The sequence below is a fragment of the Orcinus orca genome, chromosome 5 (genome assembly GCF_937001465.1).
Source record: "Orcinus orca chromosome 5, mOrcOrc1.1, whole genome shotgun sequence".
NCBI lineage: Eukaryota > Metazoa > Chordata > Mammalia > Artiodactyla > Delphinidae > Orcinus > Orcinus orca.
This window is the reverse complement of record NC_064563.1, coordinates 80,078,653-80,098,966: the sequence shown is the minus strand read 5'-3', so window position 1 is coordinate 80,098,966 and position 20,314 is coordinate 80,078,653. Positions and strand designations below refer to the sequence as shown.

The window sequence follows — 20,314 nt, the reverse complement described above, 5'->3', positions numbered from 1 at the left end:
GGGAGTCACTGGGCCTCCATTCATACATTTCATTCCATTTAATCCTGCCTATTCTTTCCCAAGAGCTTAGAAATGGGACACAGGGTGATCAGCACTTTCTACCTTCTAACAAACCTAGAAGGGCTTTGTACATTATAACTTTTTATCCAAATGAATGGTGTATTATTAAAAATCCATCCACTGATGGATGAATGGATAAAGAAAGTGTGGTGTATATATATATAATGGAATATTACTCAGCTATAAAAAAAAAAGGAAATCCTATCATTTGTGACATGAATGGACCTGGAGGGTATTAAACTAAGTGAAATAAGTCAGACAGAGACAGACAAACACTGTGTGACCTCACTTACATGTGGAACAGAGGATTGGTTGCCGGGGTGTGGGTGGGGGGATGATTTAAGATAGGTGAAGGGAGTCAAAAGGTATAAACTCCCAGTTGTAAAGTTAAAAAGTCCTGGAGATGTAATGTACAACATGGTGACTATAGTTAATAGCACTGTATTGCACATTTGAAAAGTGATGAGAGTAGATCTCAAAAATTCTCATCACAAGAAAAAAAATTTATAACTGTGTGGTGATGGATGTAAACTAGACATATTGTGGCGATCACTTTGCAATTTATACAAACATTGAATGATTATGTTGTACTCCTGAGACTAATATAATGCCTATATGTCAATTATATCTCAATTTAAAAATAAGACATGATCAGAACAAAATATAAAGAGAACTCCAGGGACTTCCCTGGCGGTCCAGTGGCTAAGACTTCGCCTTCCAAAGCAGGGGGTGAGGGTTCGATTCCTGGCCGGGGAGCTAAGATCCCACATGCCTTGTGGCCAAGAAAACAAAACATAAAACAGAAGCAATACAGTAACAAATTCAATAAAGACGTTAAAAATGGTCCACATCAAAATATCTTTAAAGAGATCTCCAACCCCAAGATGTTGGAACTGAATAAAATAATAATATGTTAAATATGGGAACAACTGTCAAGATTGTTTGGTGCAACTCCCAACCTGACTTGTGGATCCCAAATACTACAGTCCTCAGAAGCCGATACAGCCCTCCTTAAACACGTCTGGTTCTGACCAGCTAAAACAGTACCTGGCTCATGGTGAAGTGCTCAATAAACACAAGGTGAATGAATCAAAGCCAAACACTCCAAATCTACCTTATATAAAAGCAGAACGTTCATGATGCAAGAGATTAAAATTTAGAAAACCCACAGACTGAACAAATAATCTCTTATTACTGGGCACCTACCAGGAGCTGGGACTGAGACACATGTTTTAAAAATCAGACATGTGAAATAGGGAACAAACTGTACAATATATGAATCATAGAACTTCAGATTGCAAAGGGCCTTAAGGGTCATCTAAATTTATTATAAGGAGGAATCTGAGACTCAGGGAGGTTTGGTGGTTGGTTGAAAGCTTTGAGGCAGCTTCATAGGAACCAGAACCCCAGTCCAGTGTTCTTTCCACAATATATTATGTTATCCATCCAATCAAATCCTAACTTGTAGAATATAACCCTCCTAGAATGTGGCAATGGAAAAGAATACAATGGACTGGAGGATCTGGAAAAGGCTTCAGAGAGGAGGAAAAGTTTAATTCTCCGCTATCAAAATTGATAATCCATTAACTGCAAGATCACTAATGATGGGGATCACGTTTTCTTTTTCTTTGTAGTCCCAGGATCCAGAGCACAGAGGAAACTCAACTCATGTTGGCCAATTTTAAAGAAAGTTGTATCTTAATTAACTTCACTTAAAGTTGGAAGGAAGTTGTATATTACAAGGAATGTGAACATCTCAGTTTCCATAGAAATTGTATCTATGTAAAAAACAACCAGGCCTGCACAAGCTCTCCCATTGCCCATGTAGATTCCCACTGATGAATGCCAAACTGGAGCTGCACACCTGTCCCTCGGGCCACCATGAGCAAACACAGAGAATAAGAAAAGCCGAATCCGGTGTCTCCATCTCTCAGTGCTCATTTTGCCACACAATTTTGTTTCCATTTCAAAGCAGACAGTCAAGTAATTGGAAACATGTTAAAATAATAGACGCCCAAAGGCCTTATTAGTAGAGACAGATGTATCCACAAAGCACAGTCTTCTCTTCCCTGAGAGGTAAACTGTCACTGCAAAATTAAAAAACACAGACACACAGAGAACTTACAACAACAAAAAATTCTATTTACATGGTTCCGATTCCTCTTCTAATTTTAGGTAGTGAACACATAGATGCTTTTAGATGGCAGTGCTCACACTGCATAGAGTCCATACTCCACTTCTCTTTCCACTTTGTGTTATGCACACACGTTTCCATTTAGGGGTATAGCTCCCCAAATGAGGTGTTTCTTTAAGTACCTCCTTTTGAGCAAAAACTAATTCCTTTTTGTCATTTTAAATAGTGCTCTGAACATCCTAGTATCATCTACTTTTCTCCTTCTCCTTTAAGAGTTGACTTATAGTGCCAAAAGCAGAATTCTTGGCAAAGCACATGAACAGTTTTACCATGCCTGTAACGTTCTGCCAGTCTGGGCCCAAAAAGGCTGAACCAACAATCGGTGCTCCCGGCATGGTTTCCTGTTTCACCTGTTTCCTCACAGCACCAACAGTGGGCTTTTGGCATCTTTTGCGTTGCTAGGTTTTCAGGTACATAAATACTTTAACGGTATCTTAATTTCCATTTGTCTAGTTGCTGGCAGTGTTGGATAATGTATTTTGATGCAGTGCTATAGATTTTTCCACACTTAAACTTTATGTTCCTTTCAATGTAAACAGTGTATTCATCTTTGACCATTTATCAAATAGAATCTGGACATTGAACTCAGATAGATATACCAACTCTTTTTACTGGCAATTTTATTGTGTTTTTTAGAAATTAAAGAAGTAATTCCTTTCTACTGTTAAAAAATTTCAAGCTGTAAGAATGTGTACAAGGTAAAAGGTGAAAGTTGAAGGCATAAAATGACAAAAGGTTTCCTCCCCTCTCACTCTCTCCTCTCCCTGGAATAGTATCATTTTCCAGATATAACCACTGAAATCATCTTTCCATTCTTCTTATCATTAAACTCTGTAATTCTAGGTAATATACTCTGGGTCTCTTTCTTGATTTAAGAATTTAGAGAACACTTAGTGGATTCCCACTATGAATGATGAGAAATTTCACTGGCTTACACTGCCCCTCTCTCAACAGTCCTTTTTTGATTTTCAGATCTTCTATTGGACATTAATGACAAGATCACAAACTCAAACGCTTATAGATACCCAAGTATACAAAGTGGGTGGGGACAAGAAATGTCATGAGGCTCTTCCTGCCCATCTATAGCTTTCCCACTGTTAACATGAACATGGCTAGGGAAAAAGCAAAGTCATAACTGGCAACAGAGCAGAAGCAAGAAAAACTATAATCCTGTAGCCTGTGGAACAAAAACCACATTCACAGAAAGATAGACAAGATGAAAAGGCAGAGGGCTATGTACAGAAAGACAGACAAGATGAAAAGGCAGAGGGCTATGTACCAGATGAAGGAACAAGATAAAAAAACAAGATAGGACATTCCATCCAAAAACAGCAGATTACACTTTCTCCTCAAGCGCACATGGAACATTCTCCAGGAGAGATCACATCCTGGGTCACAAGTCAAGCCTCAGTAGATTTAAGAAAATTGAAATCATATCAAGCATCTTTTCTGACCACAACGCTATGAGATTACAAATCAATTACAGGGAAAAAAACGTAAAAAACACAAACACATGGAGGCTAAACAATACATTACTAAATAACCAAGAGATCACTGAAGAAATTAAAGAGAAAATCAAAAAATACCTAGAGACAAATGACAATGAAAACACAATGATCCAAAACCAATGGGATGCAGCAAAAGCAGTTCTAAGAGGGAAGTTTATAGCAATACAAGCCTACCTCAAGAAACAGAAACAAGAAGCATCTCAAATAAACAATCTAACCATACACCTAAAGGAACTAGAGAAAGAAGAACAAACAAAACCCAAAGTTAGCAGAAGGAAAGAAATCATAAAGATCAGAGCAGAAATAAATGAAATAGAAACAAAGAAAACAAGAGCAAAGATCAATAAAACTAAAAGCTGGTTCTTTGAGCAGATAAACTAAATTGATAAACCATTAGCCAGACTCATCGAGAAAAAGAGAGGACTGAAATCAATAAAATTAGAAATGAAAAAGGAAAAGTTACAACAGACACTGCAGAAATACAAAGCATCCTAAGAGACTACTACAAACAACTCTATGCCAATAAAATGGACAACCTGGAAGAAATGAACAAATTTTTAGAAAGGTATAACATTCCAAGACTGAACCAGGAAGAAATAGAAAATATGAACAGACCAATCACAAGTTATGAAATTGAAACTATGATTAAAAATCTTCCAACAAACAAAAGCCCAGGACCTGATGACTTCACAGGTGAATTCTATCAAACATTTAGAGAAGAGCTAACATCCATCTTTCTCAAACTCTTCCAAAAAATTGCAGAGGAAGGAACACTCCCAACTCATTCTATGAGGTCACCATCACCCTGATACCAAAACCAGACACAGATACTACAAAAAAAGAAAATTACAGACCAATATCACTGATGAATATAGATGCAAAAATCCTCAACAAAATACTAGCAAACAGAATCCAACAACACATTAAAAGGATCATACACCATGATCAAGTGGGATTTATCCCAGGGATGCAAGGATTCTTCAATATATGTAAATGAATCAATGTGATAAACCATATTAACAAGTTGAAGAATAAAACCATATGATCATCTCAACAGATGCAGAAAAAGCTTTTGACAAAATGCAACACCCATTTATGATAAAATACTCTCCAGAAAGTTGGCATAGAGGGAACCTACCTCAACACAATAAAGGCCATATACAACAAACCCCCAGCAAACATCATTCTCAATGGTGAAAAACTGAAAGCATTTCCTCTAAGATCAGGAACAAGACAAGGATGTCCACTCTCACCACTATTATTCAACATAGTTTTGCAAGTCCTAGCCACGGCAATCAGAGAAGAAAAAGAAATAAAAGGAAACCAAGTTGGAAAAGAAGAAGTCAAACTGTCACTGTTTGCAGATGACATGATACTCTACACAGAGAATCCTAAAGATGCCACCAGAAAACTACTAGAGCTGATCAATGAATTTGGTAAAGTTGCAGGATACAAAATTAATGCACAGAAATCTCTTGCATTCATATACACTAATGATGAAAAATCTGAAAGAGAGATTAAGGAAACACTCCCATTTACCACTGGAACAAAAAGAATCAAATAACTAGGAATAAACCTACCTAAGGAAGTAAAAGACCTATACTCAGAAAACTATAAGACACTGATGAAAGAAATCAAAGATGACACAGATGAAGAGATACACCATGTTCTTGGATTGGAAGGACCAATATTGTGAAAATGACTGTACTACCTAGAGCAATCTACAGATTCAATGAAATCCCTATCAAATTACCAATGGCATTTTTTTTTAACAGAACTAGAACAAAAAATCTTAAAATTTATATGGAGACACAAAAGACCCCAAATAGCCAAAGCAGTCTTGAGGGAAAAAAATGGAGCTGGAGGAATCAGACTCCCTGACTTCAGACTATACTACAAAGCTACAGTAATCAAGACAATATGGTACTGGCACAAAAACAGAAATATAGATCAATGGAACAGGATAGAAAGCCCAGAGATAAACCCATGCACCTATGGTCAACTAATCTATGAGAAAGGAGGCAAGGATATACAATGGAGAAAAGACAGCCCCTTCAATAAGTGGTGCTGGGAAAACTGGACAGCTACACGTAAAAGAATGAAATTAGAACACTCCCTAACACCATACACAAAAATAAACTTAAAGTGGATTAGAGACTTAAATGTAAGACCGGACACTATAAAACTCTTAGGGGAAAACATAGGAAGAACACTCTTTGACATAAATCACAGCAAGATCTTTTTTGATCCACCTCCTAGAGTAATGGAAATAAAAACAAAAATAAACAAATGGGACCTAGTGAAACTTAAAAGCTTTTAAAAAGCAAAGGAAACTACAAACAAGATGAAAAGACAACCCTCAGACTGAGAGAAAATATTTGCAAACGAAGCAATGGACAAAGGATTAATCTGCAAAATATATAAACAGCTCATGCAGCTCAATATTAAAAAAAACAAACAACCCAATCCAAAAATGGGCAGAAGATCTAAATAGACATTTTCCAAAGAAGACATACAGATGGCCAAGAAGCACATGAAAAGCTGCTCAACATCACTAATTATTAGAGAAATGCAAATCAAAACTACAATGAAGTATCACCTAACACCAGTTAGATGGGCATCATCAGAAAATCTACAAACAACAAATGCTGGAAAGGGTGTGGAGAAAAGGGAACCCTCTTGCACTCTTGGTGGGAACGTAAATTGATACAGCCACTATGGAAAATGGTATGGAGGTTCCTTAAGAAACTAAAAATAGACTTATCATATGACCCAGCAATCCCACTACTGGGCATATACCCAGAGAAAACCATAATTCAAGAAGACACATGCACCCCAATGTTCATTGCAGCACTATTTACAATAGCCAGGTCACGGAAGCAACCTAAATGCCCACTGACAGATGAATGGATAAAGAAGATGTGGTACATATATACAATGGAATATTACTCAGCCATAAAAAGGAATGAAACTGGGTCATTTGTACAGATGTGGATGGATCTAGAGACTGTCATACAGAGTGAAGGAAGTCAGAAAGAGAAAAACAAATACCGTATATTAACACATATATGTGGAACCTAGAAAAATGGTTCAGATGAACCAGTTTCCAGGACAGAAATTGAGACACAGATGTAGAGAACAAACATATGGACACCAAAGGGGGGAAAGCGGCGGGGGGTGGTGGCGGTGGTGTGATGAATTGGGAGATTGGGATTGACATATATACACTAATATGTATAAAATGGATAACTAATAAGAATCTGCTGTATAAAAACAAACTAACAAAAAAAAACTGGCAAGAGACGCTTGCCCATGTGTTGGGAGATGACTGGGAATCAGAGTTGGTTGGGACTATGGCAACCTGGCAAAGACATGCTTAGATGTAGGGGTAGTACCCTCTGACCAAGTGTGGCCAGATCTTATCTTTTGAGAAAAGCCATTCAGAAATGAATTGTATGCGTAAGTTTTCCATTTGTAAATCTTAGCTCAAATGTTTTGAGAACACTGCTGACCAAACATAAAATGTCTGTGTACCAAATATGGCTGATGAGCTGACCATTTTTTACCTCTTTCATTATGGTTTTAAGTCATATACTCAAGCCTCTGTTATTTGATCCATCTATTTTAGATGGTATCTCCTCACTTCCCACCATGTAAGATGAGGACAATAGTGCCCTTGTAGTTTTCTCTTCCTCTCTTTCCCTCCTCTACCTTACCATTCATCATTCCTTTACTTTTGGCTTGTCAAAGCTTACAGAGTTTACCTTCTGTTCTGTAACTCTAACTAACGCTTTAGAGCTTTGTCTATAGATTGACTTTTAAAAAAAGAACAGGGACTTCCCTGGTGGTGCAGTGTTTAAGAATCTGCCTGCCAATGCAGGGGACACGGGTTCAATCCCTGGTCCAGGAAGATCCCACATGCTGTGGAGCAACTAAGCCCATGGGCCACAACTACTGAGCCTGCGTGCCACAACTACTGAAGCCCGTGAGCCTAGAGCCCGTGCCCGCAACGAGAAGCCACTGCGATGAGAAACCCGCACACCTCAATGAAGAGTAGCCCCCTCTCGCTGCAACTAGAGAAAGCCCGCGCACAGCAACGGAGACACAATGCAGCCAAAAATAATTAATTAATAAAACTTTTAAAAAATGTATAAAAAAGAACAATTTTCTTGATAGCAATATTATATTGTATAAATATTTTCTTCAAACATCTGGTGGCCATGAGTTAACTATTCACAATCTATGATTGAAGAACTAGTTCCTAAATGGAGGTTTTCCATCACTGTGTGTAGTCCTGTCACCCTGAATGAGGGGCCTGACTGCAAGCTTTGTGTCCCTGAGTGGGGCACGTCTACTGGTGGGCTTCACTTAGAGTGTCTGGGCATGGAGCAGTTGGACAGCAACTGGACAGTCAACACATTTCACCTGGTGGCAAAGTAAAAAAGACTTTCTTTGGAGATACTGATTAATATCCACACCAAGAGCTTCAGTTTTCTCCATGGAGATATTAAGTAAACATCCTTTAATCACCCCAATTTCTGCCCTACAGCCCACTGCTAAGTCTCCAAATCCTTTCATCTCAAATATGTGGCTCTCATTTATATGTTATGGTGGGTAGCGCTGATGTATCCGTCCATGCAAACCCATGGAAATCCCTCATCCACTAATTCCCCTCTCCTGTTCTCAGTGCAACTCTGAATTAATTCTTTAATTAATTCTTTTTAACCCTTTACGTTCATTTCAATGGCACATTTGGAGGGAGGAGAAGTTAATAAATCTATTCAGTCTGGCATTTTGAATCAGAGTGGCCACCAACTTCTGACAACTGTACTTTCAGCATGACTTGCCCTGTCATTTCCCATTCTGCTGCTTTTCCTTTAAATACTTCAGGAACCAGCCTCCTTGTCATGAGAATTTCTGAGCCACCTGGAACAGACAGCTATTGAAATTTTGGGGAGCACATTCAAGCTTTCTGGGATACCAAGATTACTACTCTTCAACAAAAATGGAAAACAAGGGTTTACATTTTCTTTGAATGATTTTATGCCCTAAGGAAATTATCAAGAATTTAATGTCTTATTTCTATTGTGAATGGAACAGCCATTGTCAATATATCTTCTAGCTGTGGATCTCTAGTACGTGGGGACTGAATTAAATGCAAGAGTGGCCTTGATCAGCCCTCTCTGATAGCACTTTCTGTGATGATAGAAATGTTCCATAATCTGTGCTGCCCAACACGGTAGCTATCAGCCACACGTGGATACTGAGTGCTGAAAATGTGGCTAGCATGGCTGAAGAACTGAATTTTTAATTTTATTTAATTTTAATTCATTTAACCTAAATTTAAGTAGCCGTATGTGGCTAATCGCTATCCTACTGGACAACGCAGCTCCAGGCCTCAAACAACTCGCTCGCATTGAGGAAACAAAAGACAATAAACAATACCTGATAAAGCTGCACATTAATAAAAGAAAAACTGAGTCAGATAAGTAAGTATTCTAGGAATTCAGAGGAGGGAGCACTTGAGGGTTGGAAAGTTCAGGATTAGCTTAGATCTTCCTATGAGGTAGATCTATGTGCTATTGTTAAAAAAAAAAAAAAAAAAAAAAAAGGCCAAAAGATGTTAAGCAAAAAGAGCAAGGTGCAGATCAGGATATGTACATGGGTCCATTTGTATATGTAAAAACATATACAGATTTATGCCTATATTTGCATAGAATATTTGCCTATATTTGCATAGAATATTTCCGGACGGATACCCAAATTGTTAATGGTGGCTACCTCTGGAGAGCAGAAGTACAGGTCAAGGGCAAGCAACATTTTTACTTTGCTGGAATTTTTGTTTTAAAAAAAGTTTAACATTTAAATCATTTTTTTCTTTATAATAAAATTATAGGCACAGAGATGATTAATGAATAATACGTTTTTAAAAGGCCAAAGTAGTCAACTCTTTCCTGCGGTTATTACTCATGAATGATTTTATGTGATTATTGGGAATCTTCCACATCCTATTACCATGGCTCCTCTGTCCTCTACTAAAATGCTTTAAAGAGAAGACATACTTAAGGAAAGTAGCCTGAAGGAGGTAGGGTTTAAATAGGACCTTGACGCTGGCTAAGATGCAGTGGGAGAAGGAAGGGCTTTCTTGATAAAGGCATGGCCTCAGGTAAAGAAGGGAGCAGGGAATAGGGTGGGGGAAGGGGAGACAAGACCCTAAGAAGCAGGGGACCAAAGCCCTATGGGCTTGACTGGCAAGAGGTCTCGAGTCAGACCCTACCAACCTGGTTCTCAAGGGAACCAAACACTTACAGAGCACCCATCATGTGGCAGGCATTGTGCTACTCCTGGGACACAAAGACGAATAAGAAACAGGCACCGAGTTCAAGGAACCAGATGAGACCTGTAAAAGGGATGACATCAATGGTGCGAGGAACACAAGATGTGGACGCTAAAGTACTGCCTCCTTCACTTTCTGACATAATCTTGGCAAGGTCTGTAATTACTCTGAGCCCCTGGGTTCTTCCTCTATAAAAAATGGGGCTATGAGGGCGTTATGCTAAGTGAAATAAGTCAGACAGAGAGAGACAAACACTGCGAGGTGTCACTTATATGTGGAATCCAAAAACACAACAAACTAGTGAATATAAAAAAAGAAGCAGACTCACAGACACAGGGAACAAACTAGTGGCTACCAGTGGGGAGGGAGGGGAGGGGCACTGCAGGGGTGGGGCGTGGGAGGTACAAACTACTGGCTGTAAGATAGGTTTAAGGATGTATTGAACAACACGGGGACTACAGCCAATATTTTGCAATAACTGTAAATGGAGTATAACCTTTAAAAATTGTATTAAAATTTTTTTTAACTTTTAAAAATGGGTATAAAGCTACTTTACCATGAGGACAAAATGACGAAGACCATATGCCTGGCGCCAGTAGGCCTATCACACTCTGTCCCCACTCCTAATCGATAGGGAAGATAAAATGCTTTCCTTGTTTACCCTTTCTCCACAAAGGTGATACCAGAACAAAGTACCGTTGTGTGGGTGAGCAGGGCTGGAGTGAGCCATAGGGAGCAAGGGAGGAAGAGGGGTCAGGGCTGGAGAGCTTGGAGCTGATTGGAAGGGCCTTGTGGGCAGCGCTGAGGAACCTCATCCCAGGTTCGAGGACTGAGGCAGGCAGGTGACATAGTCAGACCTGCACTGTTGGAAGGACCAACTGGAAGGACAGAAGTCAGGAAGCAAGAAACCAGTTTCCAAGCCACTGCAAACCTCATTTAATCTCCTCTAAATTCCTATAGTACAAACTATTTAATTGAACAATTTCAAGCATCTAATTATACTGTCATAGCCTACTGTTTTATAGGTACACGTTTTTCTCAAGAACCACATCATTAAGACTTCCGAGGACAGAGAATTCCCTGATGGTCCAGTGGTTGGGACTCGGCACTTTCACGCTTTCACTGCCGGGGCCCGGGTTCGATTCCTGGTTGAGGGGGGTGGGGTGGGGACTAAGATCCCGCAAGTCATGGCCAAAAACAAGACTTCTGAGGGCAGAAAGCAGACCAGATGCTTCCTTCAAACTTCTCTAAGTGGTTGAGCGCTTCTGAGATAGAAGCGAACTGGGCAGTTAGTGGGGGAAGGATACCAATGTTGGTTAAAGTGGAAATTGAGTTATTCTCGCTTTCATGGGTCAGGCCTTCCCTGTTCCGTTCCTCCACCCTCCACGCCTTAAACATAAACATGTCTTAATGAGGCCAGGCTAGCCCGCTGTTGTGAAGCCCCCTTCAGTGAACGCTGAGCCCCTCAGTCTGGACTGAAACCTCATTTGGGCTGTACTTCAAGAGGCACTGAAGTGTCAGCTCGTTTCATTCACAGCACAGCCAGGGCCTATCACTATGCTTGCTTTTTCTGATAAGAATGAATTCCAGGGCAGAAGGGAAGAAATCTCCAGTAATTTTAGTATTTTTCCTACCATCTCGCTCCTTCCACACTTGACTCCATGTTGGGGGAAGCAGCCCGTCAGCGCTTTAGCCGCCCTCGGGGGCAACAGAGCAGCTGGACGCATTTCAGTCAGCCCTTGACATGTGCGGGCCTCCGCTATCTGTCCGTGGAGGCCCCTAGCACCCTGGGCCCAGCAACACTCACGAGGCAGTGGCACAGTCCATCCTATGCTGTCAGGGTCCTGCTATACCCGTGGGTGGACAACAGATCCCTACATCTGAGTTTCATCTACCTTCTTATCCCCCCAAGCAAACAGCTGCCCCTTGACCATCCCACTCAGGCCTAGGTAAGTCTTCTCATGGGAGTAGGCCCACCCAGGCCTTAGAAGTGGGCTCAGGGCCCCTTGGTAGAGAATTCCAGGGTCCTGGGTGCTCAGAACATGGCAGATGGTGTGGCTCCACCGGGTATATCCCTTGAGCAGAGAGATCCCCTGCTCTTGGGCAAGGGTGCAGCCAGATGAAGGAACAGGGGTTTCTAGAATGTGGGCTCAGGTTGCGTGGGTCTAAAGGTGGTACTGATGAGACATAGATCCAAAGTTGTATGAGTTCTGATAACTATAATCTCCTTAAGCTGGCAGAGGAAAAAAAAAAAAAAAAAAAAGGTGGGGCAGGGTAGGTAGCTTTGCCCTAATCAGTAGACCCTGATCAAATAGCAGTTTTCTGTAATGACATTAAATCACCACTTAGCGCCATATGGTTGACTCTCTCTCATAGACCCTAGACCCTGTTGGTTCAAGCCAGATGGCCACAGCCAGGGAGGCACAAATTCCTCTAGAATGCTTTAACTGCACGACCACATTCAACTCAAGCACTCCCCTCACTGTTGGTAGATTTGGTAAAGGTCTGAAAGGGTTTTTTAGTCCTTCTCTGTGTTATGTCTTCTCCCCTGTTATTCCCATCATTTAAAGAGACGATATCTCCACATGCATCTCATTAGGTGTTGTTTATCAGTTAGGAACACTTTCTATAAAATCTCCTGTGTGAATAACCACAGCCAAAGATCCTATCTAGAAAACTCTCTAAGCCTTAGGACTTCTGTCTCTTAGCTGCTGGTCTTTATGCTCCCTCCACAGCTGTAGCCCCCCACCCCCTATGCCCACCCCAACCAATCCTTTGTATTCTGGCTTGTTCCCTCATGGTTTTAACATGGCTGCCTGAGCACCAGCCATCAAATCTGCATTCACGGCAGGAAGCAGGGCAGGGGTGGAATATGAGAGAACCAGTGACTTTTGGTTTCTTTCTTTTTTTGCGGTACGCAGGTCTCTCACTGTTGTGGCCTCTCCCGCTGCGGAGCACAGGCTCCGGACGCGCAGGCCCAGCGGCCATGGCTCACGGGCCCAGCCACTCCACAGCACGTCGGATCTTCCCGGACCGGGGCACGAACCCGTGTCCCCTGCATCAGCAGGCGGACTCTCAACCACTGTGCCACCAGGGAAGCCCTTGTTTTGTTTTAATCAGAAAAGCAAATGCTTTCCTAGGAATACACTAGCTGACTTCAGCCAAATGTGTCACTGAACAATTCTTAGCTGCAAAGGAAAACTTCGCAATGACCTCTAGAATGGAAAAGGGAAGGGCAAAGAGGGTTGGTCGTGGGTTACACGTTGGTCCAAAGTATCTGCCACAAAGTGGAAAAACCCTAAAGGATGTGACGGACTGAGACCCACAGAGCTGAACATCTCACAGTTTGGAGCTTCTCAGAAAAAGACAAGAACCACAAGGGGCACCTGTGGTCCTGTCTTAGGGTCACCAAGACTTTTCGATAGAAAGAGGAAGGCGGGGAGGAAGGGGTTCATTAAGTCTTTGGCCGAAAAATAGGATAAGGGGGGGGTGGGCAACAGTTTTTACCTCTTTCAGGAATAAAACCAGAAAACACAAGGTTGAACCAATTTCTGATTACCAGCTTCAGAAGGCAGTAGGAAACAAACCTTTATAACTTCCTCACATCTGTGGGGTTCATTGTGTTTCTACAGTTATGGGAGGATCCCGTGCCCTCTGCAGAAGCAGCTGGGACATCCTAGGACCCTCCACACCCAGGCTTTAGGGCTCGAGCTGGTAGTGGCAACTTTCTAGAGGGGCGTGGGGGGGGAGGAAAGCAGACAGAGGCCCTGAGGGCTGCTGCAAGGAAGAGAAGGGTTTCTGCTGGCTGCGATGGGTGCCAGCCTGGGCCTAAGAAGTAGCTTGAAGGCTTATTTTAAAAGTCGCTCAGTTGTAAGAGATTCTGTAAGAGCCCAGTGACTGGAGAGCTGAGGTCCTGAGGTCGCTGTGAAACTGACACCAGGACCGGCTGGTGCAGAATAAGCCTCTAGAACAGGATGCGTCCCAGGGCCTGGACAGAGGGGTCAGCTGCAGGACAGGTCAAGTGGCCACAGCAGAGCAGGTTAACATGCCCTAGAGGCAGAGAACCCCTGGCTGTGATCAGGGGATGACCGTTTGGCGTTTGGTCTTTTAAAACTAGAAACTCCTGCTCTAAGCTCGTGTCACGCAGGTCACCACCACCCTACCCTTCCCTTCTCTGAGGGGGCCAGGTCAGGAACACCCGCTGCTCATCTGCATCTCTGTATCCAAACAAAAATTCCTCATTCTGGAGTCACTGGACATGGCCCTTCCCCGATGCAAGGTGTTCCTTTGCTTCAGTGATAATACACACTCACAGCACGCTAGCTTACAGAGCGCTTTCTAAGACAGCCCCTCCCTCTGTGTTTCTCTCTGCAAGTTCTGAGATGGAGCCAGACATTCCACCTAACATCTCTCTGGAATTGTCTTCCTTCTGTGTCCACTATACACCAGCATGCTCTCAAGGTGCTGTTCTGGGTTAATTCCAGGAAGCTGGTGAGTGGTAACAGAGCTCCAAAGGCTGACCTCTAAGGAACACATTCCCTTTGACCTACAGCCCACATGTAATATACAAAGTCAACTATTTCCTCAATATAAGTAAAATAAAATGTTCACATAGAGAATGCTCTACTTTAAGAATACTGCAATCAGCATTGTGAATGCATGAAATGCCATTGAATTAAGACAGTTAAATTTATGTATATGAACGTCACCTCATTAAAAAAAATACTGTTATTACTACACTTCTTGACTTTATGAACTGCTTTGACCATTTTCTTCTTCAACTCGCTTTCTTTTCACATCCCTGCAGGCCAGAAAATATAGAAACAACTAGTTATTTCTTCTCAGATAAGGAAACTGAGGTCCAGAGAAGGTCTGACCTGCCAACTAGAGGATAACTGAGCAACAGAGATCTCCAGTGTGTGGACTCCTGGGCCAGTGCTCATTCTACAAATGTTCCAGGGCAAACAGCCCAAAGGCTCCGCTCCTTCATGACCTCCAAAGTCAGCAAAGGAAGCAAGGCCTCTTCATCTGCAGAAGCTAAGTCATCTCTTACTCTCTGAATTTGAGGGAGGAGTTCGTCTCTGACAAGCAATAGGGCAGGAGGGTGGGTGTGGATCAGTTTTGCTAAGCCGTTTTTCACAAGTTCACTTTGAATTTTTTAAGTGTAAGTCCAGCGTTTTATAACATATTCGCAAAGTTGTGCAACCACCACCCCTACCTAATTTCAGAACAGTCATCATCCCCAAAAGAAACACTGCATCGCTCAGCGGTCACTCCCCACTCCTCCCCACTAGCCCTCAACCACACTCATCTACTGTTAGTCGCTATACTTTTGCCTGTTCTGGACATTTCAGATACGTGCAGTCATTCAATAGGTGGCCTGCTGTGTCTGGCTTCTTTCATTTAGCGTGTTTTCAGTGTTCATCCATGTTGTCGTGTGCATCAGTACTTCACTCCCATTTCTAAATCCCCAGGGACTCTTCCTGTTGCTTCTTTCCTGCCAGCTGAGGGGATGTGGGGATGGAGGGACCACAATCAGGGCAACAGAAAAAAGCCCTCATCCTGGTAGGGCCCAGAGAGAAGAAACAGACCCCTCAGCAGCATCACCAACATTCCCCTTCTTCAAGTAAAACATATGACAAGGAACGTCAGATCCACCAGCAAACAGTTAACTACACAGGCCTGTGCAGAGCACAGAGCCCCTGAATACACTCCAGCCAAACGTGCCACTTAAACAGAGGCAAGGCCCAGTGTCGTCCAGGAAGAGTGATGCTCTTGACTCCTTCATTCCACATGCTTTCAGGTCCCTGCTCTTAACTTGTAGACTCATAGCACAACCTCATCACCTCATCACCTCAGCTGTCTTCTGCTCGGATCAAAGCCTTCTAGCTGCTAAAGCATTTCCTGGGGGAGATCGTCCGTGTTTAATCCAGGACAAATATTACTTGCAAACCCCTGACTTCCACGTGCATCTCTGCAACAAGCTGATGATCTGACTTCCTGGCGGCCTGAGCCAGCAGCTTACTAAAAGTCTCTCCAATGGGGCATAACCTCCATATTCTTACAGCTATTCTTCCCATCTTCCTTTTCTCCTTTCTAGTACAAGGTGGACGAGGAATTATCATTGCCTGCTTGCAGAGGAAGAAATGGAGGCCCAGTAAGGGCAAGAGACCAGTACCCATTAGCAAAAGGTGACAGAACTGAGATAAGGGGTCCTAGCTCCCAACCCATTGCTCTGGATGTACCATGTGGATACACGAGAGGGTCAGTTAACCAAACACTCCTTCCAGGTAGGAAGTGAGAGAAAAGTGAGAGTTAGTTCTCCATTGTCAGATCTGAGACTTCCTGCCACCAGCCCCCCTCTTCTTCTCCTAGAATCAGGTGCACGAACCCAGAACACGACCTGCATTAACAGCAAAACATCGGCGTCCCTCCCCACCCCCAAGTTCTCCAGCACGGCCCAAAGTCAACCATAAACAAAAGAAATAGGGCCAGTGGGCGTATATCGACTTTACTTGTGAGTCCAAAAGGAAAGCAGGCTTTCTGGCAGGTCAGCCTGCCGAGGAGAAGGCTGGAGCAGAAGCAACCACCCTGCCCCACATCCCCTGCAAGCCACCCGCCCAGCCTCACTCCTTACCCTCCCTTCAAACTTGGCGGTGGCCCCTTCCTTGATGCAGAGGTTCCGAGGGGGCAAAATGAAAGCAGGGGCCTCGGTCAGGGGCATGGAGCCGACTCTCGAGGGATCCACAGTGAGGGAGGTTTTGGAAACGTGTGTCGAGGCAGCCAGCTTCACATCCCCCATGGCCTGCAAACAGGAAGATAGATCAGGTCAGACGAGACAAAGTACAGCCCGTCCTCCCTGCAGGCGGCCGACGTGCCCAGGGGGCTGGTTGGGGCCGCAGCGTCGTGGGCTTTACAGGGAACCCCACTAGGTCAGGGGCCGCCTGGAGCTCCTCTCTGGGAATGAGAGTCCCTGGGTCCCCTACACGCACAGCTGCAGGGGTGAAGCCCCGTCTGCCCCAGACGCCAGCTCCCAGGGCCATGTCCTGGTCTCCCCAAAACCCCGTGGAGAACTTCCAGGAAGGGGGCAGCTAGAGCAGGAACGGAGAAATCAGATGTTCCTCGGCGTTTTTACAAGGGATATCTGAAGTCATACTTAAGTCACTCAACCTTCAGAATCTGTACCTGCGTTAGGCACTCAAGGTGAAAGTAAAAGCTGCTTTTGCCTGAACTGTGAGGGCTCTTGGGCTAAAGAAAAATGAGATCCACAGTCCAAGAAAGAAAAGAGTTTAGGGTTCATACGGCAAGGATCCCGGGGGAGGGGAGGGGAGGGGAGGTGAGAGTGCGGGGTTGAAAGCAGGGAAGGAAGCAAGGCTAGGGAGGACTCTAGCCACTTCTGGGGACCGGAGTGTGAAAAAGCCTCAAAAGCCATAGAACGTCAGAGAAGGGAGCATTTTAAGGTTATCCAGGCTCACTCCTCCATTTATAACTGAGGCCCAGAGAAGGTAAGTCACTCACTCAGAGAGACAAAGCAAAATGATGGCATGACTGGCAAGTACACCTCAGGCTCCTGACTCCTGGTCCAGGGCCCCGTTGGGACTAGACAAGATGTCTATGGGGGCTGGCAGGTTGATTGGAACGAAGGGATTTCCTTAGGATTAATTCTAGAAGTGGAATTAGTAACAGGTATGAATCAGTTCCTGGTTGCAAATTACAGAAATGGACTCTGGCTCTCATAAATGGAGAAGGGATCTGTTGGAAAGACGGGGAGTAGGGAAGCTATCAAAGTCCACAGGAAAGGCTGGAGAACCAGGCTGGGAAAACAGGCAGCAGTCGAGAGAAGCCAGGTTGTCAGAGCCTAGCCAAGGTCACTGGACACCCGTTGCCACCCCCTGGAATATGTCCCAAGTATCCCTGCTCCAGATTTCAAGTCCAGGTAGGAGCCTCACCAGGCTGGGATGGTTCCAGGTTGGGGACCACATCTTACTCAGCATGGAATCCACGGTACCTGGCCTATCACAGCCCTGCAACAAACGTCTGCTAAACTGAAGAGGAAGAGTATTTACAGTTTTTATTCTTCTGTTCATTTTCTTGGGATCGTCAGTCACAAGCCTATGTCCCATGCCAAGTGGGGTGAGCTGACAGAAATGAACAGTGATAATCTGGGCATGTAATTAGTTTGTTTAAATTTAATAACATCTAACAAAACGAAAATGGAGGTTACAAGTTAAAGTAACAAAGACCTAGGTTTGTCTGTAACAGGGCACATCCCCTGCTTGACAAAGCCAGCTTTCTCTTTCACTGATGAGGTATTAGCTTTGCAAACAAAATCCTTTCCAAATGGTAAGACTCACAGGTTCACTGTAGTAAGTAACAATAAAAACCAAATTTATGCAGCACTTACTATATACTGGGAACTATTCTAAACACTTTACAAATAATAGCTCAATTGCTCCTTACATCAACACTGTGAGACAGATGATCTCATCATCCCCATTTTATGGATTAGAAACCGAGGCTCACTGAGATTAAGTCATTTGCCCAGGGTCAGAGTATTTAGTAGGGGGCAGAACTGGCATTTGATCCCAGGTGTCTGGCACCAAAGCTCCTATTCTTAACCACTGGACCCTCTTTTTTTTTTTTTTTAATTAATTAATTAATTTATTTTTGACTGCACTGGGTCTTTGTTGCTGCATGCGGGCTTTCTCTAGTTGCAGCGAGCAGGGGCTACTCTTTGTTGCAGTGCGCGGGCTTCTCACTGCAGCTCTTGTTGCAGAGCACAGGCTCTAGGTACATGGGCTTCAGTAGTTGTGGCACGTGGGCTCAGTACTTGTGGTGCACGGGCTTAGTTGCTCCTCGGCATGTGGGATCTTCCCGGACCAGGGCTCGAACCCGTGTCCCCTGCATTGGCAGGCAGATTCTTAATCACTACGCCACCAGGGAAGTCCCCCACTGGACCCTCTTGCTTCCTATTAGCAGTCAGAGTTGGCTGGTGGGAAGGGGGTCTGAGGTTGGGGTCATAAGCGAGAAAGCTGACAGCTGCTACCACACACACATAACACTGAGATCTTCCGTATGACACAGCATACCAATGACAACATTAAAAGGCATTTGATGATCTGGGATAAAATGTTTGCAACAAGAATGAAGGACTAGGATATTTTATATATAAGAAAACAGCCTGACAGATAATGGGTAGAGCTATCACTTGGACGGTTCACAGAAGATAGACAAATGACCACAACACAAATGGAAGGTGCCTAGCCTCAGTCAGAATCCAAGAGTGCAAGTCAAGGACAAGTTATTATTTAAGAAAACTAACCAAATGACATTTAAAAAGAAAGATAACATACAATACCGGTGAGACGCTGGGTACTCATATCCTTCTGAGGAGTATAAACTAAAGCAATATTTCTAGAAAGCAATTTGTCAAAAGGATTCTGAAAAAAATGTCCATCTCTTTCCCCAGTAATCCTACATTTAGAAATGTATTATTGGGAAAGAATCAGAGATACAGCCCCAAATTTATATATGAGAATGCTAATCACATTACTTATAGGAAAATAAACAGAAAAATAATCCAGTTACATAGAAATAGGAAAAAAAAAAAAACCAGTTAAATATCCAACGGTGAGAATTGGTTAAATACAGTAGAATATCAGGCAGTTATATGAGTGTATATTTACAAGGAAAATAATAATAGGAATTTAATGATATAGAAATTTTAAACTAAAAATAAGTTTCATTATGGAAAATTTCAAACAGAAAAGTAGAAAGAATGATAAAATGAGCACCTCAGATACCTATCACCTAGATTCAACAGTTAACATTTTGCCATATTTATATCATTGTGTATGTGTTCGCAGAACCATTTCAAGGTAATCAGGATATAATTTTAATGGCAAGAATCAGGATATATTCATTCACTCAATTAAAATATATTTATTGGGGCTTCCCTGGTGGCGCAGTGGTTGAGAGTCCGCCTGCCGATGCAGGGGACACGGGTTCATGCCCCAGTCCGGGAAGATCCCACATGCCGTGGAGCGGCTGGGCCCGTGAGCCATGGCCACTGAGCCTGCATGTCCGGAGCCTGTGCTCCGCAACAGGAGAGGCCACAACAGTGAGAGGCCCACATACCACAAAAAAAAATAATAATAAAATAAATAAATTTATTGAACATCCACCATGTTGCAAGCTAGGGGCTAGGGATACAGC

General features: G+C 43.1%; 1 protein-coding gene across 2 annotated transcripts in view; it reads right to left on the bottom strand.

Moving 5' to 3' along the window:
• MYLK (myosin light chain kinase) overlaps nucleotides 1-20,314 on the bottom strand; it is a 268,669-nt gene that overhangs the window by 160,224 nt on the left and 88,131 nt on the right. For both annotated transcript variants that reach the window (XM_049710437.1, XM_049710436.1), the window contains exon 3: nucleotides 16,737-16,904. In XM_049710437.1, coding sequence (XP_049566394.1) covers nucleotides 16,737-16,901 — 165 coding nt within the window. In that variant the 5' untranslated portion in view covers nucleotides 16,902-16,904. The remainder of the gene's footprint in view (nucleotides 1-16,736; nucleotides 16,905-20,314) is intronic.